This window comes from Rana temporaria, chromosome 7 (assembly GCF_905171775.1).
Source record: "Rana temporaria chromosome 7, aRanTem1.1, whole genome shotgun sequence".
Classification (NCBI taxonomy): domain Eukaryota; kingdom Metazoa; phylum Chordata; class Amphibia; order Anura; family Ranidae; genus Rana; species Rana temporaria.
Window position 1 is genome coordinate 46,455,358 of NC_053495.1, and position 24,290 is coordinate 46,479,647.

The window sequence follows — 24,290 nt, forward strand, 5'->3', positions numbered from 1 at the left end:
AGCAGCCTCCCCTGGTGTCTGTCCTCCTGCTGGCCTTCCCTCCAAGGCAACGGCTATCCTTGTCAGACATGAAGTTATGGCAGCCGTATTGGCCTGCACAGCCCGGGTATTGGCCTGCACAGCCTGGGTGAGGGCAGTCACCTCCTGGGCCACACCTGTTGTGGCGTTCCTCATGTCCCACAAACAGGTGATGACCCCCACGGAGTTGGTGGCCACGTCACCCAGTGACTCCCTCATTGCACCCAGGCTGCGCTCCACCTTGGTCATTGTTTTTTGGATCGCAGACAGACTGCGGGTCTGCCGGACATTGTCCCTCAACAGACTGACCGGCAGACGCACCAACCCCCCCCTGTTTTCAGGGGTCGGCATCCTACTTGCCCCTGAGGCTTGTGGCCTTGGAGGAGGAGTTGGAGTGAGCCATGGGTGCTGCTGCATGTTGGAGGAGGGTTGGAAGGGGCGACCCATGATGGTGGCCTGACTTCTGGGCGCCTGTGGGGTTCCCTCAGGGGATGATTCAAAGGTCATATCTTGGCCCATCATTATTTCCTGCCCAATCAGAATATTGTCATCTTCCTCCCCCTCATCCTCCTCCCACTCAACATCCAAATTAGGGGAGTTGTGGGCACTCCCCTCCCATGGCGAATCCTGCCCTTCTTGTGACTCTGCATGAGCCTGTCTTGGGGGTGGTGCAGCAGCCTGCCCTGATGGGCCAGCAACCTCCTGACCTGATGGGCCAGCAACCTCCTGACCTGATGGGCCAGCAACCTCCTGACCTGATGGGGCTGCCACCTCCTGGGCTGATGGGGCTGCCACCTCCTGGGCTGATGGGGCTGCCACCTCCTGGGCTGATGGGGCTGCCACCTCCTGGGCTGATGGGGCTGCCACCTCCTGGGCTGATGGGGCTGCCACCTCCTGGCCATCTGGGGAGGACACAAAACAATCACAGGTTGTTGTATCCACAAACTTGACACATCTTCCCTTCCCCCACCCACACATGCTAATCACCAGATAGAAATTCCAAAAAATTACCTGTCCTCATAAGAGGATCATTGTCAAAGCCAGGCAGGCCCACCACCTGCTGTGGGTGGAAACACTGGGCCACTGCCCATTCCTCCTCACTCATCCTGACTGGGCAGGGTCCCCCTCCTCCAGTGCCCCTGGTATGGGCATGCAGCGTTGCCAGCTTGTTCCGGGACACGCTCCTCAAGTCATTTATTTTTTTTTGAACTCCAGCGATGGTCCTGGTCTCCCCCCCCCCCCGCCGCATTGATCCGATCGGTGATCTTTTGAAGGATCTCCTTCCTCCTGGCCGGGGTGGTGGTGTGGCTCTCAGGGCCATGGAGAAATCGCCCAAATTTAAGGACGCCCTGAGCAAGTATATGCTTCTCTGCCGGTGAAAAATTTAGCTTCCTGCGCTTGGGAGCCATGACAGACAACACCCAGCAACAGGGAACTCAGCCAACAAACAAACAACAATACACACACACAACAAAGAAAATACAAACAAGCCAAAATAAAAAATAGACAGACAGCTACTATTAATTCAAAAACAAACAGGCAAAAAAGAAAATCAAAAAATATAAACAAAACCCAAAAAAAACTATTAGTAAAAACAAACAGGCAAACAATCAAAACAAAAAACAAATTAGCAAAAACAAACACCAACTATACCCTCCAACTCCACAAACACTTTTCTCACAAAACAATCTTACCAACAAACACTGACAAACGTTCAAAGCAGAAGCAACTTGCTTTAGGAAGGGAACACAGGGAAATACTTTTGCAATTGAAGTGTGTTTGACTGGGGCTATTTAGCCACAGGGCGATCTTCAAACTAAGTACGCTTGGCCTTTTACCTATCTCACTGATTGCGCTGACCAAAGTTCTGCACATGCGCATTGAGGTCCAGATTCGTGCGCGCATGCGCAGTACGGCCGGCACTTCATTTGCATGGGGTCACGGCTCATTACAATGAAGCACGCCCACTTCAATCCCACTTGCCATAACCACGCCTTAGGCATTGAAACTTAAGTTAAGGATGGCGCAGTTTTGAGCGCAAATGCACTGAGAATACGGTAGTTACGACACCAACTTAGGGCGCCCTAACTTAAATGACATAAGTTAGATAATCCTAAATTTACACATGGTTTTGAGAATTTGGCCCACTTTTCTCACAAAACAATCTTACCAACAAACACTGACAAACGTTCAAAGCAGAAGCAACTTGCTTTAGGAAGGGAACACAGGGAAATACTTTTGCAATTGAAGTGTGTTTGACTGGGGCTATTTAGCCACAGGGCGATCTTCAAACTAAGTACGCTTGGCCTTTTACCTATCTCACTGATTGCGCTGACCAAAGTTCTGCACATGCGCATTGAGGTCCAGATTCGTGCGCGCATGCGCAGTACGGCCGGCACTTCATTTGCATGGGGTCACGGCTCATTACAATGAAGCACGCCCACTTCAATCCCACTTGCCATAACCACGCCTTAGGCATTGAAACTTAAGTTAAGGATGGCGCAGTTTTGAGCGCAAATGCACTGAGAATACGGTAGTTACGACACCAACTTAGGGCGCCCTAACTTAAATGACATAAGTTAGATAATCCTAAATTTACACATGGTTTTGAGAATTTGGCCCGTTATCTCTGTTAAAGGATCATATTTAAGATTCGCTACCCTTTAGTAGAGGTCACGTGAACAAATGCCTAGGGTTCTGGTGACATGGCCAGCAGTGTAGAATATACTTTTATAACAGTTTCAATAGGTGCAGATTACATTTTTCATAAAGCTAAATATGCTGTTCTACCATTAAAATAAATTTGTAACAAGCTTCAGCTATTTAAACTGACTATATGAAGAAAAAATGCATAAGAAAAGGTTTGCTATAGTGAATGAAAAAGTACATATTAAAACAATCAGTATATTTAGTAATACAGACAGCTGAAGTTATAAGCCAATCTCTGCTTTCTATAAGTCTTGGTTAACCCAACTCTCTGTCACCTCCCAAAATCTACCTTTTTGATATTGTAATGTAGTGGTCTGCAAATTTTCTAAACAAAAGAACCAAGTTTAGTGACCCTATAACATTAGGTGAACCAGACTGACCCAAGGGAGTAGAAAAATACCCCACCATTAGTGGGGCTAAGTAATGCCTCAGACTTGGTAGTCAGTGGGGGTATAAAAATTAAATAGCGCCTGTAGTCATTGGTATCAGTGGAAGGACTACTGCCCATTGTTTGTGTCAGTGGAAAGAATGGTACCTCATTGTTTTTCAGTGGGAGAAACAACGTTCCTCATCATTGGGAGGTATATTACCTCATATTAACAGGAGGAATAGTGCCTCAAGAGGACTGCGCTAAGGTAAAGGAGGCAATTTAGGGAATTTTTTTTTTTACATTTACAACCCCTTTAATGTAATGGGTATCCTCATTAACCACTCGGATTGCTTAGAAAGACAGTGGGGTTGGAGCCAACTCAACTTTACAGCAAAATGTGAGATTTTGATTTAAATTTTAATGCCTTTATCTTTAGGTCAACTGATCACTTTATTGTGCAATTTTCCCCGTTCATAGTCTGGCCTAGTACACACGACCGTTTTCCTCGATAGAATCCATCAAGAAACTTGGTGGCAGAGCTTTTTTGCAGAGGAAAACGGCCGTGTGTATGCTTTTCATCGAGAAAACTGTCGAGGAACTCAACGAGGAAAAAAGAGAACAAGTTCTCTTTTTCCTCGACGAGAGTCGCAATTTCCTCATCGTGTTCCTCGTCGGGCTGGTTTTCGACGAGAAACACAATCGTGTATATGCTAAGAAACCCGCGCATGCTCAGAATAAAGTATGAGACGGGAGCGCACCTTCGGTAAAAGTAGCGTTTGTAATGGAGATAGCACATTCGTCACGCTGTAACAGACTGAAAAGTGCAAATCATCTCTTACCAAACTTTTACTTAACACGCAGTAACATGAGATTAGCAAAAGCAGCCCCAAGGGTTGTGCCAGTGGAATCGAACTTCCCCTGCCGTCCTACCTGTTGAACGTCACCGCGTTTGAGAACGAGGAGATTTGGTCTTGACCGTGTGTACGCAAAGGAAGCTTGTCGAGTTCCTCGACAAGCCTAACAAGGAACTCGTCGAGGAAAACGATTTGTCTTTTCCGACGAGTTCCTCGGCCGTGTGTACGAGGTATCAGTAATTGTTTCATCATATTCTCAGCTTGATTTGCCAGAGTTTGTGGCAACTTGCTTTGAATTAGCTTGCACTTGAGTGCCTTATGTAAGAAAGGCATCTAAAAAAATACATAATTTATATTCATTGTTATAATAGGTAAAGCAATACATATTCTGTATTTAAGCATTATAGTTTGGGGCAGTGTTATAAGAAGAATCACAAATAAATAATGATTATATTAAACAATTGATCTTTAAAAGGTTACACATATTTAGTATAAAAAAAAGTACACCAAATGGCTGATGTGCTCAAGTGAACTTCATGAAAAAACCCTCATGTTCAATTCATATTTCTTTTGTTTCATATGTTCTAAATTATTGTCACGTACACAAAAGAAAGGGATGTCAGAAATGTAAAACCGGAGCTGTATGTTGAAAAATGTATGTTTTATTTATTACCCCTTCATAAATGCTAATCTCACACAATTGTCATTCATCTATGCATGAATGTATTCGTGCCTCTCCTCAGGTTTAGGGACAATCATATTTTCCATTAATTCATTATTCAATGCTTCATCAAGAATCACCTCCGTATGTGCTACATATTTATTTCAGAAATAGGTACTGAAATAAGTTTGTTTACCAGATAGATCTGACAAGTCAGCCAGAGACTGTTAAGGGCCAGTTATGGGATCCTCTTACAAGCGGCTTAAAACACGATTTTTATAAATGTACCATCCCTCTAATTAAGAGATTTTGAGGACGTAATGAAAAATCTTGCAAGATTAGTATAAAAAGTTTCCAGTGCAAAACTTTAGTCACCTGTAGGTCCATAGAGGGATTTGTGGACTCAAGACAAAGAGGGCAACCAGTCTCCAAACTGTATTTTCATTTGATTCTGACTCGGCTAGTTCCACTAAAAGTAATATTCTCAGGATGTGCAATTCTTTAAAAATGTTTAAGCTAGTTTTAAAATCCAGACCAGATGCTTTCCAAGATCTTGACCATGTTTTCTTCTTCATTGAAATCAAAGGAATACAATTTATCCCAAGCTTGTGAATAGGTAGTAAAGGAACAGTAGGTCACTGATAAGGTAATCTCTGAGCTCTCTCTTCCAATTAAAAAAAGCTTCTTTCTGTGTAGTCACAACACCGTGCAATGCTGCTAACCTTTATTGGCTTACTGCCTCTCCCAATCTAATGATATGAAGGGGATTACAGGAGGCTAGGACAAAGACGATGGAATTTAACCACTTAACAACCAAGGACGTCATATGACTTCCTCGACTTTGTGCAGTGATATCTGAATGATGCCTGCAGCTACAGGCATCATTCAGATATCACTGTCTTCAGCCGCCGATTCTCTGCACGATAAGAATGATCAAAGCGGCAGTTCCGTTGCTTGATCGTTCTTATAGGCAGCGGGAGGGGACGTCCCCCCCTCCCGCCACCATCCGGTGCTTCTCCGGGCTCTCCCGTGCCATCGGGGGCCCGGAGAGCGAATCGGCCGGCGCTGACTGGGAAGCATAGAGATGACTGGTGACCAGATGGTCACCAGTCATCTCTATGATCGTCGGAGGCCCAGGTGCGACGTTATGACGTCACGCCCAGTACCCAAAAGTAAACAAAGCCGCAATCGCGGCTGTAGGGGTGAGATCTGTGAATTTTTTTCACAATCTCATGCTTGTAAGCCTGGAGGAGAGATGTGGGGTCTTATTGACCTCACATCTCTCCATAAGAGGACCTGTCACACTGATTCCTATTACAAGGGATGTTTACATTCCTTGTAATAGGAATAAAAGTGATAAAATAAATAAATAAATATGTAAAAAAAATGAAGTAAAATAAAATTAATTATTTTTTTTTTAAAACGCCCTGTCCTCGGTAGCTCGCGTGAAGAAGTGAACACACATGCAAGTCCCGCCCACATATGTAAACGCCGTTCAAACCCCACATGTGAGGTATCATCGCGTGTGTTAGAGCGTGTGCAACAATTCTATCACTAGACCTCCTCTGTAACTCGAAAATAGTAGCCTGTAAAACATTTTAAAGCATCGCCTATGGAGATTTTTAAGTACCAAAGTTTGGCGCCATTCCATGAGTGTGCACAATTTTAAAGCGTGACATGTTAGGTATCTATTTACTCGGCATAACATTAACTTTAACATTATTTAAAAAAATTGGGCTAACTTTACTGTTTTGTTATTTTTTGATTCATGAAACCGTTTTTTCCCCCCAAAATTGCACAAATACAGTGCAAAAAAAAAAGTTGCAATGACTGCCATTTTATTCCCTAGGGTGTCTGCTAAAAAAAATATATAATGTTTGGGGGTTCTGATTAATTTTCTAGCAAAAAAAAAATTGATTTTTACATGAAGGAGAAAAGTGCCACAATAGGCCCGGTGGTCAAGTGGTTAAACATACATTTATGAATTTTTACAACTACAGTATATAAAATGTGTGTTTAAGTTTGTTTGTGTCTATATTTATCAATCCAATTAAAACTGGCAAAAAGTCACTTTCCACCATATTTCTTTTTGGACTCAACAAACTTTAGTTTTCTTTGCCTGTATAGAAAAATGACTTAAACCCCTTCCAAAGTAGAGAACTCTGGCTTGGAAATTAGCAGATCAGCTTGGTCACCTGTAAAGGTTTTAAGGACCTAACTTGCAGAAACCTTAAACTAAAGAAACAAATTAGAGAGTGGGTAACCGCTCAAAGAGAACCAGGTAATCTGATTCCTGTGGTCCGAGCCAAGGGTGCAGGCAGTGCAATCAAAATGCAGGTTAGGATGAAGGAAAAAAGCTGGGACAGCCGCACTTCAAAAAAACTCCTCCTTTAATTAAAAATCACAAAATACATGCCACAGCAAAAAACAGCACAACAAAAGAAAAGCTGACGTTTCGCACTATGCCTTAGTGCTTCTTCATAGCTGTTGTGCTGTTTTTTGCTGTGGCATGTATTTTGTGATTTTTAATTAAAGGAGGAGTTTTTTTGGAGTGCGGCTGTCCCAGCTTTTTTCCTTCATCCTAAAGAAACAAATTAGCAGATCTTTTTAAATGTTCTAGGTAACTGTATCAAAACTTGAGATGTTAACATAAAGGTTACAGTGCAGTACTATTACTAATGAAGACATAATAAACCTTAAACCCTGTGTGAGCTGCATACAGAAGCTATTTCACAGTAGTTAATAACAGCTTAAAATATTTTTACAATTATACATTAAAAATGTATCAGTGATAAGATTATAAAATGAATTATGGAAAGTTTTTACTTCTTTTTTTAACCCTTTTTCCTAAATGACACAAAAAGTTTCTTTTTGTTTATATGATCATTGCAGTTTTTTTCCAAAGGGCAAATTAGCAATATTTTTAACTTCATGTCAGCCTTGATTAATGGCCCCTTATCTTATGATATGGACATAACTGGTCTTTGTTAACAGGCAGTGTGGAAACTTCAAATGCATATAAATATGGCAGTTTTTAGTGCTCCTATAGTTTGGATTTATTTCTAATAAACCTAGTTACTTTGACATTTTCTTGCTTTATATAATTACACTTTAGCAGGTAAGACATTAGTTGGGATTTAGTACATTAAAAAATAGGTTATGTTTTTTTGTTTTAAGGACTTAAATCCTAATGAGTAATGCTTTGTTAACTTTTTTGGGGGAAAACCTTAAAGAACTTGCTTTGGAAAATTAGATAAGATCCATTCTAATATATTTGGAAAATGTCTGGTGATAATAGAATGGAATGGAATTTCCATTAGACACCTTACAATATAGAAGGAATCTGGATTGTTTTAAAGTCTAAGGAGTGATTTACTAAGGTTTACCAGAGCATCAGACCCATGTTCTATTCAAACTATGGTTGTAGTAATGAGAAATGTAAAAAACAAAACAAAAAAAATAATGGTTATTGGAAGCAAACAAAAAATAACCTCATGCAAGTAACTTGGTTAAGTATAAAAAAAAACACATACAAAAATATGCTATATATTTTACCTGCTATACATTTGACTTTCCTCACATATATATTCTACGTAGCTCTGTAGGGATCACAAAAATATATAGGATGCATTGATGATTATCAGGTACTGTAAGCTGTTCCTTGCAGCTAGAACCCCTGAAATTCCCATGCAGATATATACTTACACAGTTAAACCTTGCACAGACATAAGCAAATTCCTCGGTCTCCATGCAATAGTGCCTAAGTCTTGCAATTAGCTCTTCATGCACCAAGCACTGCATTTTAAAAGCCAGTGAGCCCATGCATTAGTGCCCTATACCCAGAAGTACAAATACCTGAGGGACTTTTGTCAGTGGATCCAGCAGTAGGAAGTTCAGTAGATGTAAAATACGCTAGGTAGGGGCACTCTTTGTTATACTTTTTACCTACAGGTTCTGAGTTACATCCACAAAAACATAGCATCAATATATTCACCTGTGACCCAGCATGTTTCTTCTTCAGGTATTCTGTATCCATGCTACTTCCTGTGTAACTCTAAAACTAGAAATGTGTGCGACAATCGCACTTGTTGACTGCCCCCTGCTTGAACAGCCAATTAATGCCTTTGCCTCTAATATCCCCAGCTCCTCGGCTGGTAGGCAGAAAATATCGGGGATGTAGAGGTCCCATTGGAGGACTGCCCCAAGTCCCAGTTAAATATTTGGGTTCCATTTATTACTTAAGTGAAGCTAGGCAGCATGGGGTCAAGTTGGACCTAAACCCAGTATTATGACCAGTTTTAGAAAGGGTTGCACTGTGTTTGCTTGTACCATTTATTTATAAATTATTATTATTAATTATATTTTATATAGCTATATGTTAAATGTAAGCATTATTAAGCAATAGATGTTTGAAATGCCCGTTGTGTTCAATTTGAGTAACATTTCTTATCTTTTTCTACAGGCAGCAGGGAAGCTGCATTCACTTACGCCATCATTGCGGCTAGTGTGGCCCACGCCATTACGTCTGCTTGTACTCAAGGAAACATGAGTGACTGTGGGTGTGATAAGGAGAAACAAGGACAATTTCACAGGGAAGAAGGCTGGAAATGGGGAGGCTGTTCTGCCGATATCAGATATGGATTAGTATTTTCCAAGGACTTTGTGGACTCAAGGGAAATCAAGCAGAATGCAAGGACACTCATGAACCTGCACAACAATGAAGCTGGACGCAAGGTAAGAATCTGACCGTAGGCTCTTAATTACATGCAAACATTGGCATCATTTGGCATGTGATGGTTATAAAGACTGAGGTCAGACTTCCTAATAAAGGAAAACTTTGCTAAGTATTGCCTGTATGTAACATAGCCACATGGCTTGAGCCTAAAGTTGCTAATAAAATTTGAACCCATTCTGTGTCCTCGCCATTGTAATTGCTAGGGCCCATTTAGAGAAACATGTACTTTGCCCCAGTGTATAAGCACTTTCCCTCCTCAACAAACCATAAGTGAGAAGGTCAAAACCAGGAACTCAGACTGAGCTCCTACTATACAAAAGAAACTTTCAGCACTTAAGGTATGTAAGTTGTCTAGTCTGGTGTAGTGGTGACCTCCATACGTGGGAATATCAGACAAAGGGTTACAAATTACGCACATCTCAGGTAAAAATTGGTGAAGGCTTTTTACATACGTACAAGTTAAATATATTTAGCATTTTTAATCAGTCTTTAAATATATGATAGATTCTTCTCCTCCATCCTCCAAATTTTTTTTTAGAGTAATTACTTACCTTAAATCAGTTGTGGTTTACTCTGCAGGGCTGGGACAGTTTTTGGGCCTCTCCAGTCTCAGTGCTCCTTTGAAATTTGATGCATTTGTCTAGAAGATGATATGGAGAATATTGATTGTCCCCATTTTTAGAGTTAAGGTGACCATTGCTCTGTATGGTGGCTCATGTCATATGTACCGGATTAACAAAGATGCCCTAGAAGAACTGGAAATCTGACACACTGTTACAAGCCACAGTAATCTGGTTAGTGTAAAAGCTCAAGGATATTTACAGGGGCCTTATAGTGTTTAGGTGTTTGTCAAGTGCTTCACCTCCTATTTTATCTCTTTTGGAGGGTTCAGTCTTTGAGATTCAGCACTGGATAGGCAAGCAACTGTCAAGCCTCGTACACACGGCCGAGGAACTCGACGTGCCAAACACATCGAGTTCCTCGGCCAGTTCAGCACTGAAGCCGCCGAGGAGCTCGGCGGGACGAGAGCTCCCATAGAACAACGAGGAAATAGAGAACATGTTCTCTATTTCCTCGCCGAGCTCCTCGTCGGCTTCCTCGGCCGAAAGTGTACACACGACCAGTTTCCTCGGCAGAATTCAGCCAGAAACTCGGTCGGAAGCTGAATTCTGCCGAGGAAACTGGTCGTGTGTACGAGGCCTCAGACTTCAGGTGTCCCTGACACTCCAGATAAAAACTATCACTCTGAGATATAAAAAAGTAAGATTTTTTTAAATATAAGCCTGCACACGCCAGTCCACTCTATTGTTGGTAGAATCAGAGGAAATGATTTCCCAGCTTGAAGAAAAATCGTTCTAAGCTGATATTTGGTATCAAAAACTGTTGAACAGACAATCATTTACATTGCAGGGCTAATGCAATAACAGATATCTGAAATTGTTCACAGCACAGACCATCCAAAAAATAATATCCACTTACGCCAAACTCATGCAAGTTGTATAAAATGAGGCCAACTGTGCCACGATCATGTATTCACTTATAGCCATTATGGTAAAGAATTTTCATTGAATTTTGAACATTATAAAAATTAGCTGGGCCTGACCCTTCTAAGAGAATTCCTTTGTTCAGCTGTAATCCTATTACTATAGCTGCATTGTCTCTTCTATGCATTCAGTGTCCTGCATGATATGTAGATAAGTGTGCCATCCAGCTTAAGTTTCCATGGAAATTTAATTAAAATGTTGGCAGCAATTGATGCCTTCAGGAGGTAAGTTTAACAGGCAGTGGAAGAGAAGCCAAGAACCCAAAAGGGAATTTACCCCTGGGCCAGTGTATTTATCTAATGAAACTGACAAATAGAGAAGGAAAGGACTCATTTTATGGTGTAATTAGTTCTTTAAGCATGCAATTAATGCATATAGTAAGGGAAAGTGTCTCAGTAGGCCTTATGAGCAGTATATAGCACATTTTTGAAAGAAGGAGATTGCATAGATACTTCCAGGGTTATACAGTAAAGCAGTGCAAGGACATACAAGTCACGGGTTGAAAAATGACAAATATCCAGTTTGTTCAACCAAGAGACAAAAGTATAACAATTAAAAAGCTTTGTTTTTACAACTGTAAATCTGTAAGTTGATCAAGAGGAAAAAAAAAAAAACCTTCCAATTTTCTGCCAAAGGAAAAAAAAATGATTTCTTAAGACAATAGGATACTTCCCTGGATAAACAATCTATGGTGTTATTACATGTGAATAATAATGTATAGATAAACACAATAGCAAATATGTCATATACAGTAAAACCTCAGATTGTGAGTAACGCAATTTACGAGCGTTTTGTGATACAAGCTGCTTTAAAAAAAAAAACCTGACTCGGTTTGCCAGCATTGTCTCGCAATACAAGCAGGATTCAAGCCTCTGGAGTATGCAGTACCGCATTTGGCCAGAGGTGCAGGGGCGCCGGTGACACTGAGATACACTCGAAGACTCTCGGAAACACTCTGTTCCCGAGTGTTTCAGAGCGTCACATGCGGTACTGCATACACTGGCAGTGACACTGGAACAAATTATCAGATTTTTCATTGATTCCCCTTGGGAAAACTCGCTTTGATATACAAGTGCTTTGGATTACAAGCATTCTTCTGGAACGGATTATGCCGGTAATCCAAGGTACTACTGTACTGCAGCTTACCAGTCCCTAGACGTGGTGACTGCATTCGTTTTATTTTCATGTTTTTTTTTCATCTGGTGAGTCTGCCAGTTACACATTTCGGGTCCTAGGATTCGTACACTAACTCATCCTTCTGTATTAGAACTACAGAAACAAGATAGGAATATAAAATTCCATCCCATAACACAAGGGAACATGTATAACAAGGGAACATGGTTCTGTAGTCTTCGGAGATAGATGAGAACAACCTGGCAGCAAGCACAGGGAGTTATTAGCTCACAAGATTTCTGCCAAGATCAACAGGGATTTTCTTAAAGCTTATTAAGTACTGTCCGTGATACTTTTTATATTTGCACAAACACTTCAGGACAAGCTTACGGGGTATGTCCCCTTCTTTAAGGTCCCAGAAAGATCCCAGCAGGGGTACTGCTGGGATCTTGAAGAAAGGGACATACCCCGAAAGCCTGTTAATATTTTTTATATATATATATATATATATATATATATATATATATATATATATATACTGCTCAAAAAAATTAAAGGAACACTTTGAAAACCAGATCTCAATGGGCAAAAATCTCATGCTGGATATCTATACTGATATGGACTGGGTAATGTGTTAGGAATGAAAGAATGGCACATCATTTGATGGAAATGAAAATGATTCACCTACAGAGGGCTGAATTCAAAGACACCCCAAAAATCAGAAAATCAAAGTGACAAAATTATGCAGCAAGCTAGTCCATTTTGCTGAAATTTCATTGCAACTCATAATGGTCCTCAGTAGTTTGTATGGCCCCCAAGTGCTTGTATGCATGCCTAACAACATCAGGGCATGTTCCTAATGAGATGATGGATAGTGTCCTGTGGTATTTCCTCCCATATCTAGACCAGAGCATCACTGAGCTCCTGAACAGACTGAGGTGCAACCTGGCGGCACCGGATGGACGAAAAAACATAATGTCCCAGAGGTTTTCTTTAGGATTTAGGTCAGGTGAGCGTGGGGGTCATTCAATGGTATCAATTTCTTCATCCTACAGGAACTGACTGCATGCTCTCGCCACATGAGGCCAGGCATTGTCGTACACCAGGAGGAACCCAGGACCCACTGCACCAGCGTAGGGTCTGACAATGGGTCCAAGGATTTCACCCCGATACCTAATGGCAGTCTGTGCGTCCCTCCATGGATATGCCTCTCCAGACCATCACTGACCCACTACCAAACCAGTCATGCTGAACGATGTTACAGGCAGCCTTGAGGTGATTCAGTTCGCATTTGTAGCGCTATACAAGTTACTCACTCACTTACTCACTCACTCATAGTTCTCCGCGGCTTCTCGAGACCCTTTCACATCTGTCACATATGCTCAGGGTGAACCTGCTCTCATCTGTGAAAAGCTTTGGGGCGCCAGTGGTGGACCCGCAAATTCTGGTGTTCAATGGAAAATGCCAATCGAGCTCCACAGTGTCTGGCAGTGAGCACAGAGCACACTAGAGGACGTTGGGCCCCCAGGCCACCCCCATGAAGTCTGTTTGGTCAGAGACATTCACACCAGTGGCCTGCTGGATGTCATTTTGTAGGGCTCTGGCAGTGCTCATCCTGTTCCTCCTTGCACAAAGGAGCAGATACTGGTCCTGCTGCTGGGTTAGGGACCTTCTACAGCTCTGTCCAGCTCTCCTAGAGTAACTGCCTGTCTCCTGAAATCTCCTCCATGCTCTTGAGACTGCTGGGAGTCACGGCAAACCTTCTGGCAATGACACGTATTGATGTGCCATCCTGGAGGAGTTGGACTGCCTGTGCAACCTTTATAGGGTCAAAGTATCGCCTTGTGCTACCAGAAGTGACACTGACCCTAGCCAAATGCAAAACTAGTGAAAAACAGTCAGAAAAGATGAGTAAGGAAAAAGACACCTCCACCTGAAAAACCATTCCTTTTTGGAGGTCGTCTCATTGTTGCCCATCTAGTGCACCTGTTGTTAATTTCAATTAACAGCAAAGCAGCTGAAACTGATTAACAACCCCCTCTGTATGCTCACCTCCCCCTGCTACTTAACTGACCAGATCAATATCCCAGGAGTTCTGGTTCAAAAGTGTTCCTTTAATTTTTTTGAGCAGTGTATATATACATACATACACACAAATGCATCGTTTTGTACATTTTGGATATACTAGCTGTGATAATTAAAAATGTATAATAGGCAGGATCATCGGTGTTGTAAATTAGATTTAAGTTTTTTTTCTTTTTCTCTCACTGCACATATGATTTAGAATTTGGGAGTTGTCTTTATCTGTGGGTCAGACGTAGCATTTCCTGAAGAATGCAGTCAAGGTTTTAACAATGGCAGCAGAAAGAGGCTAATATTTCATCTTCTATTGCAGAGTTGTTTGGCCAAAAAGGGCTGCCTTCACTCTCAAGGCAGGAAGAGAATCCCAATCTTATTGTGCTTCTCTATTTATTGCATTTAGGAGCCTGTCACGATGAAGTCAGCCCATTGGAAGGTGGTGGCCTCATAAAGATCAACAAAGGACACCTTAGTAAGCAGGAGTTAGCACTCTTAGCACAGTTAGCATTTAGACTTAAAAAAAAAAAAAAAGATTTGATTTCTAATGTGGTTCTGTGGGGGTCACTGAAGTTTAAAGGAATTGTAAATTCTCATATTTTTTTTTTTTAATAGAAATCTTCACTGCAGGGCTGCCCTGTCCTCTTTTTGCTGCTGAAAAACTGCCACATGTTCTGAAAAACAAAATAATCTAGCCTCTCCCCCCTACCACCCTAGAACAATAACAATCTGACCGATTCTGACTTTTTGTATTCTACTAAAACAAAGAATTTTTTTGTGTTACATTACAGAGTTCCCATTACATGTCAGGTAAAATGTTGTCAGCAGAATAGGAAGTTAAAGTAAATATCTCTAATGGAGCTGCAGATAGGCGTAAAAAACAGACAGGAGTTCTAATCCTTCCCCTCTCTGTCCAAAATCATGCAATAAAAAAACTTTATTGTCTTATGGAGACACAGGAGTGTTGGAAATCCTTGAACTGTCAGGTTTTACTGCCACCCACAGAAGTTTGGTACACTGGCAACATTTTTTTTTAAGCCAGCTCCTGTTTAACAACTGCCATGCTTTTTAGCTCTTTTTTGACTTTAATAAAAAATGCTGCTTAAACTATTTTGTTTGCAGCAACTATCAGGATCAATTTACACAGCCATGCCTGTATCCCGTTGGACTGGAAGATAATGGGTGTAGCCTGGAATTTTACCTTTAAGCACCAGGGTCTTCATTGTGGCGCTTTCTAGACATTTGTGTGTTAGCCACAGAGTGCTCCCCAGGTCAAGAGCCATGGTGTGACCCAGCCTCTATGGTTGACGCAGAGAGAACTAGCACTGATAGTACTAGCACTGACGTAACTCGTGAATCATCCAGTCTCCGGTCTTGTTTCGCTGTTCACTTACAGTGATTTGATCACTTCTGGCCACCTGTGACCCTCAGGGGCGTTTTTTAGGTGTGAAAAAGACCAGGTGTTTCAGTCTGAAGTCCAAGGCCGGTGGTGGTGGCGGGTGTTAGGCTCACTTGCTGGTTGCTGCCTGGCTCACCAGTGCCCATTCATGCTGACCACTAAACTGACCTACCAGACCCCTACACTACTGATCCCCCTGACACCCACACTGATCCCCCCTGACACATACACTGATCCCTCTGACACATACACTGACCCCCCCTGACACATACACTGACCCCCTGACACATACACTGATCCCCCCTGACACCCACACTGATCCCCCCTGACACCCACACTGATCCCCCCTGACACCCACACTGATCCCCCCTGACACCCACACTGATCCCCCCGACACATACACTGATCCCCCTGACACATACACCGATCCCCCCTAAAACATACACTGATCCCCCTGACACATACACTGATCCCCCTGACACATACACTGATCCCCCCTGGCACATACACTGATCCACCCTGACACATACACTGATCCCCCTGACACATACACTGATCCCCCTGACACATACACTGACCCCCCCTGACACATACACTGATCCCCCGCTGACACATACACTGTCCCCCTGACACATACACTGATCCCCCTGACACATACACTGATCCCCCTGACACATACACTGATCCCCCCTGACACATACACTGGTCCCCCCTGACACATACACTGATCCCCCCGACACATACACTGATATCCCCCTGACACATACACTGATCCCCCCCCCCTGACGCCCACTTACTTTCACAGTCCCCTCCTTTCTGGTATCCTGGTCCCCTTTACAGCCATCTTCTTTCTTTGCAACAAACACAGTTCCCTTTATGTCAATGCCCCCTCCCTTACCTTATACAGCAGGGAGAAGAGAGAGGATGCGGCATGTCTGAGCAGAAGGCACGAGCTGTTCAACTTTCCATGTAACAGACAATTGGTTGCTAGGACCACCCCTAGCAACAAATCACAGGCTTCTTGACTTGAAAAGTTGGACAGCTCCCACCTTCTACTCAGTCATTCTGTCTTCTACCTGCTTTTTGTAAGGATGAAAGCGGCGGTGGGGGAAGAAGGAGTTACAATGGGAGAGAAGAGGACACCCAGGCAGGATGTTCAACAGGTTCACTGTTGTCACTTTGCACATGTAATCCACTCGCCATGCACCCCGTCCAGCAGTGATACTTTGCAGCCTGTACTGGAATTGTGCACATGCAGTAGTTGCAATGGGTCCCGCTACCTTCCTCCCCAGCCAGCAGTCACAGTGTATACAGGCAGTTTTCTATGTACTAGACGAAAGGACCCTGCATATGGGTATCGGGGCGTGTGGCCGCAGTGAGAGTGGAGCTGTCAAATCTAAGCACTGATGTTGGGGATGGGCGGGCCCCCCCGACATCAGTGCTTAGAATTGACAGCTCCACTCTCACTGCTGCCGCACAACCCCGGCTTGCCCACCAATCACTGGATGTTTACACTCAGGGCTAATATTTCTACATGAGAAATACGAGACTCTGGGCTTTTTGGGGACCCATTCAGGGTCCAGCCCCCCTCCCGACGCCCCTGGTGACCCTTATCAGCACCTTGCAAACCTTATCATAATGCTTGAGTTTTTGATTATGGGAGGGCTTACCTTACTTTGGCCCTAGTTGTTTTCCACTATTAAGTGGAATATGTTTTTTCAAGGACACACAGAAGTGCTCCCCAGGTCAAGGGCCATGGCACAGCTTCTGGTGTAACCCAGCCTCTAAGGACTCACATAACGACTAATGCTGGTCAGCTTTAAACACTATTAGCTTCCTCGCAGTCGTTACCGTTGGGTGGTTATGGTAGACGATGAAAGAACTAGTGGAGTGTCTCTCGGCATATGCATGCTCCAAGCTCTCTTTCCTGCCATTCTGCCTAGAGAAAGCACTTTCCTTCTGTTACTCTTTCTTCAGAAGTACCTTGTGGATCATCCAGTCTCTGGTCTTGTTCCACTGTTCACCTACAGTAATTTTGATAAATTCTGGCCACCCATGACCCTTATCAGCACATTGCAACCCTTATTAGTTGCTTGTGTTTGTGATTATGGGAGGGCTTTCTTCACTTTGGCCCTAGTTGTTTTCCACTATGCAGTGCAACATGTTTTTTTAAGGACTCACAGAAGACATATCTGTTGTAAAGGATGACCTTTCTCGGTATCTACAGAAGGAACTAATATCTGTAACCGTGATCCAATTGGTATAAGGTCATCCTCATTGAAGACATCTATAGCTCTGCTTCATGAAGCTGAGACCTTCCGCGTATCCATAAGACCGCTTATATCCACTTTGAATTTGAATCTGCTCACAGAAGCTGTAATTGTGCTCTGGCATCATTCACAGCACAGTTTTATTCTGACCCTACTTGGCCTCCATCCCATGTGTGCGTGAGGCCCCTAATACTTTGTGAGTCCTATTTCTGAAAGGACAACGAAAGTTCCATCTGACTCTAACCTGATTAAATCATTCCTTTACTAGGACTATAAACAACCTATGGAATCGTGGGCATCTTCTGACAATATGAAAAAAACTTTTCTCTTTGAAAGGGAATTGATTGCTAAATGGTCTCTGTCCGTTGCAGACATTCCAGTCATCTACCTGACAAGTACAGTATATCATTGAACAGGTTAATGGTGTTCTTACCTTTCCTTACTTAGTTCTCAGTTCGAATCAATTGTAGTAACCCTCCCTTTTCTATTGTGGGTGACTTGAATTTTTTAAACCACATCCACTGGATCATATTCCTTAAAGAATACCCCTCCAGAAAAACATCAGCCCTGTGTCCTGGAACTTTGAAACAAATGTCTGTGCTTCAGCTGTGATGGCCTTTTATAAGCAACTTCGTTTCATATGGGAATAATTTAGGTTTACGTAACTGGGGACTTTCCTAAGGAATATCTGGTTCACTTGCCCTTTAAGGGATGGTGTCTCTTTGGACTTGCCCTTGACAATGTCATTTCAAAAGATATTGGTGACAATGTACACCTGCCTCAATGCAGGAGATCTGTGAATCACCAATAATTGTGGCATTGTTTTGGGGGGGTTAAATTGTTTTGGTGTTAACCCTGATATTAAACAATTCCGTTTTAGTGTGATGAAATTTCATCCTTTAGGGAGCTTTCTTGCACTAATAAAGGAAGACTTGCATTCGTGGTTTACTTTTACAGCCTAAGCGCACCTTAACTACCTCAATAACAGCAGGGTTTCTTAATATCAAAAATATTGTGGAAAAAAATAAGAACACTTTGGGGTGTCATGGAGCTTTTTCAAACTTTTTCTTGATGTAATAAAAAAAAAGCTGTAGTTATTAAATACCACCAAAAAGGATATGCAATTAATTTGGGTAACACGTTGCACAATCAAGTAATTGTTAGTCAAACTATCACAGCACTGAAACATGGCATAGAAAGAAAGGGGATGTCACATGCTGGTTTTGAGGCAGTTAAGAAGGATTTAATGTTGGTATCCTTTAATTTTTTCCCAGATTAGGGGTTCTTTCCCTTTTTTCTATTTGCATTTAATGCTGTGAAAGCTCACACATTAGGAAATTAGCTGTTTATCTAGTAACATCCTTTCTTATGTTGAACCTCCTTCTCCTTGAAGTTAAAGGTTTTAAATGCAGTCAACTTAAATGCTTAGTTCACCCTTTCACTTACCTTCATGGATGATTATCTGTCTGATTGGTCAGCACCACCATGTAAATGTTTTGACAAATCAGAATAGCTCTAATCCATCATGGAAGACTTACAGAAAGATATGGAAGAAAAGCAGGGGTTTCAAATCCCCAGGCAGCTACACCGGCTGCGTGGGCACTGACAACCACAAAGGTAAGTGCAGCGGGGACTAGGGGGAAGGGGAGTGTATAGGATGTTAGTTAACTTTTATTTATTTTTATTAATAGGTGAACCTACAGTTGTTGATTGGTTAGTCTTTTCCCTTGACCTGTTTTGTCTGTTCAAGATTCCTTTCCCTGAGCTCAAGGGTTAGGTTTGCTAGCCTTAGCCTTCCTGCAATTATCCAAAAGGTTTCTTTACTATTGGATGTGCACTGTCTTTTTTTCTCTGGGACTTGGCCCAGTAACTATATCTTTTTTTTGTTGGCCAAATTAGTCGTTGGTCTAGTTTTCTCACATTCAGGTGGTGTGCATTCCACCTGTTTTAGGATTTGTGTCTGGTTGGTCCTCTATTGGCCAGTTTCTATTCATTGCTCCTTCAGGTAGCCTGTTTTCCCTTAGTAGTATTGTCCTGGTCTTCAACTGTCCTGGTCTTTAATATCAGATTAAACCTTGGTGCCCTCTTTCTGTTACCGCACAAGTTGGTGGGCCTTTCTTCATCAAGTTTTTGTTCAGGTGCTGATTCCTTCCGATACTCTTTGAAGTATAATTTCCAAATTGATGGTTCTAAATGTGGGCTATTCCATTCCCCTCAGTTGGACTGCTTCTGGATGTCCCGACTGTTCAGGAATTTTTAACACTCTTGTGTCTCTTAATGGACTTTAAGAAAAAGATTTTACAGTAAGTACAAAAATCTTATTTTTAGCTTGACATACACGTTAATCCTTGCCAGAGTTATATTTTAACTTTGTTCCCTGACCCTGAAATGAATATTTATTTTACATATACAGTGATCCTACTCGCTTAGACAGCAAATTGTAAACAGTTAAGGTTACCTAGCAAAGCAATCCGAAAACACTATCTTGTTCACACATTTCCCTACACTCCCCCACAAATGTAATGTGGATGAACATGCCCTGCATCTGACAAATTACTGACACTCCTAAGCTTACACAATATGTTGTTTCTCTTTTAAGAGATCACTAGGGGAGATTACGACTATCGTGGAACACTTACGCTGTATTATATAGGAAAGTCAAACTTGACACACAAGTTCTGTATCTTTTCAAATGCAATAGATAACAAGACATTAATGTCTTGAATTATGAATGGGAATCATAGAGAACAAAAGTTGAAATCCGGAAAATAAATTTTACATTAAGGCTATTTTATCTTGTCCAGTTTATCTTAGAAGATCTTAGTGATTGACCTAATTTTATTTCATTCCTTCAGTTACTGGGATTAAAAAGCTGAATGCTTGCTTTGTGCACTGGGGGCAACACTGTCATCTGTTTTACATGAAAGTAAAGATAGTGAGTTAGTTTATCAGCAGGTGGTTCGGAAGGCCAATAAACTTAAAATACAATCGGTTTAAAAAAATAAAATAAAAAACGTATACATAGTATATGCTTTTTTTCTCTGGAGCGTATGCAGAGAGTGAAGTCAGTGCTCCCGATTTACATACTGTACTTGTTCCAGTTTAGTGACCCAGAATGTACTAAAGACAAGGATCAATGTGACAGACAAGTGACTAGAAGGTTCAGAGGGTGTGAATAGCAATAGGAATGAGCAGAAAAGTATTTTACTGACATATCCCCCAATGCTGTTCTAAGTCATTCTCCAGCTACCGGATGTTGTCATCACCTCCCCGTTGCAGTAGGAACAAATATAGCTCCACGCACTGCTTCTTCCTATACATTCAAAAATTTATTGTGCAAGTGTTTTTCTCCCTACAGGTGCTAAATCGTAGAACTAAAGAACAAGACTAGACTTATAGTTTCCTAAAATGAAAAGCAATTTTTTATTGGGCTTAATAAAAAAGTTTTGTTTTCTTTGCGTGTTGATGGTGGTTTTTGGAGCAAAGACCTGTAGCATTCCTCTATCATTATGTGAACACTTTGGTGAAAGGCAAATATGGAATTCCAGTTCTACATATTCTGTTCTTTCCTATGACGTTGGGTGCTAGACACTTTAATGTTACTTGTTGAACTGTTCTGGAAAACCTTAAAAGCCTTAGAGGCCTCATCTGTAGCTATTTACTTCTAATGCCTTGTACACACGATCGGAATTTCCGATGGAAAAAGTCAGATGGAATTTTTTCATTGGATATTCCGACCGTGTATCTGACTTTTTCGATCTTTTTTCGTCTGTATGGAACTCCGACGGAGAAAAATCACGCATGCTCGGAAACAATTTGACGCATGCTCCGATGTATTGAACTTCATTTTTCTAGGCTCGTCTTAGTGTTGTAAGTCACTGCGTTTTTTACGGTCGGAATTTGGTGTGTCTGTGTATGCAAGACAGCTTGAACAGAGTTTAATCCGACAGAAACTCCGATCGTGTGTACAGGGCATAAAAAAGTTCTTTCTACTACTTTTCAGGCGAACATGACCATTCCCACTGCCTTCTTTTATCTCTCTGAGACTGGAATGTTTTATTTCTAGGGTATAACTACAGTGGGTGATCATAAGGTTTGAGGTGCAAGCATATACACTATTTAATTTTCCATATTTATTCTTTCATATTTAAAGTGGTATTGTCAAATGTCTGTGGTAGTGAGCCCTTTTAGATCGCCAACTCAGGGTTCCCCAGGGCGCAGAGTCTACAGTGGGGATCGAAAGTTTGGGCACCCCAGGTAAAAATTTGTATTAATGTGCATAACGAAGCCAAGGAAAGATGGAAAAATCTCCAAAAGGCATCAAATTACAGATAAGACATTCTTATAATATGTCAAAAAAGTTAGATTTTATTTCCATCATTTACAGATTACAGAAAACAAAAAAATGGCATCTGCAAAAGTTTGGGCACCCTGCAGAATTTATAGCATGCCCTGCCCCCTTTGCAAAGCTGAGACCTACCAGTGTCATGGATTGTTCTCAATCATCATCTGGGAAGACCAGGTGATGTCAATCTCAAAGGTTTTAAATGCACAGACTCATCTGACCTTTCCCCAACAATCAGCACCATGGGTTCTTCTAAGCAGTTGTCTAGAAAACTGAAACTGAAAATAGTTGACGCTCACAAAGCTTTCCTGCCCTGACACATGTCCCATGAATCTTCCCACCCTTGCAGAACAAAGCTGCTTGCATAATCTTTAGCATACAATATATTCGGGTATATCAGATACCTGAGCCCCACTGTGCACTGCGATTCCACCAGCCAGGAGGCACTAGTGACATGGCAGCTGGCAGGTGGAACCGTAGCGTTGCAGTCGAGAACCAGACCTGCCACATATATGGAAGTGTGTCAGATGCTCACTGAGAGGCTGGGACTGCCATCAGTCCAGGCACCTGGTGGATCCAGTGCCTGGACTGATTCCAGTGACGTCAGTAGAAATTCCAGTGACGTCAGTAGAAAGAGTGACCCTTAGGAGAAGCCCAGCCAAACGAGCGCAGGCTGGACTTTTTTAAAAATTGTGTGCGTCCGCCATAAGCCGCACGCAGCCATGAGCTTGTTATACTCATTTGCAGGCTGGAAGCTTTTGTATGTTTGGTGGTCAGCAAGTGGTTATTCTGACCCTGCTATCAATTTTAAATATAAAAAAAGAACCCTTGAAAAGAAGATTATTTAAACTTTCCTGCCCTGACACATGTCCCATGAATCTTCCCACCCTTGCAGAACAAAGCTGCTTGCATAATCTTTAGCATACAATATATTCGGGTATATCAGATACCTGAGCCCCCACTGTGCACTGCGATTCCACCAGCCAGGAGGCACTAGTGACATGGCAGCTGGCAGGTGGAACTGTAGCGTTGCATTCGAGAACCAGACCTGCCACATATATGGAAGTGTGTCAGATGCTAAAGATTCTTTTTGCATTTTCTCTTTAAAAGAGCAAGGATTGACAATACAAACGTAGAGTAAGTATAAATAGTCTTCTTTTGTTGAGTGTTTTATTTTTTTCTGAAATTGGCAATTTAAAGAATGGTAATTCTACTTAAAAGAGAGAAAAAAACTTTTAATTTCAAATTTCACATTTTACAACAACTTCATTGAATTCCTAACAGCCTTTGTTCACGCCTGACTTTCTGTTAGGAATCGACATACTGAAGTGCTTGTCATTCTGAAAGATTTGTGACTCTTGAGACATCTATGACAAGCACAAAATACTATGATATGAATGTAAGCAAGTATGATCCTGCTCGGTGCTCTAGGCTGAGTTGTTTGTTGCATAGTTGAAAAGACTAAAGAGGGTAGTTTATCAGACTGTTTAAGTTACTCCAAAAATTCCCTGTTTTCATCTGGAGGATACATTTATCATATACAGGCTGTCCCAAAAGTCTGGATTCATAGGCAAAGAAAGTATTTACAGGTTTTGCTAGTTAATGCCTAAATTGATGGTCTTGGACTTCGCAACACTTCACGCTGAATACATGAACAATGGACATGTATTTCTGTAGCAGAACATATGTTGCTTTATAGATAATACTCCTTTATTCCAATTGTTCTGGGCAGACACCTATAGACTACCTATTCTCAGAAGACCCCAAAGATAAAGTTGAGTGGTGCTAGTTCTGGAGATCTAGAAGGTATTTCAACTGGACCCTGCCTTGTAACCTACATGTAAGGAAAAGTTCAAAAATATTATCTCTTCCGACAGCAAATGTCCGATGGAGCATACACATGGTCGGAATTTCCGTCAAAAAGCTCACAACGAACATTTGCTGTCGGAATTTCTGATCGTGTGTACGTGGCATAACAGTATTAACGAATACAAAGCCATCAGTGCCCCATACCAATACAATTGCAGTGAAAATAAAGTTGGTGATATAGTTAAAAAAAGGAAAAGAAAGAAACAATATTTGTATACACAGTAGCCAACTGGATACAAATTTAGCATCCGTGTATGAATTATTTCTGAAGAATTAGAATATCGTTTAGTGTGACTTTAATTTCTGCTGTTGTAAGAACCACTCAGA

At 41.7% G+C, this 24,290-nt stretch overlaps 1 protein-coding gene across 2 annotated transcripts in view; it reads left to right on the forward strand.

The window, feature by feature from the left end:
• The window catches only part of LOC120945270 (protein Wnt-7a), an 88,910-nt gene that overhangs the window by 51,164 nt on the left and 13,456 nt on the right, over positions 1-24,290 (forward strand). For both annotated transcript variants that reach the window (XM_040359314.1, XM_040359313.1), the window contains exon 3: positions 9,075-9,346. In XM_040359314.1, the coding sequence (XP_040215248.1) occupies positions 9,075-9,346 (272 nt within the window). The remainder of the gene's footprint in view (positions 1-9,074; positions 9,347-24,290) is intronic.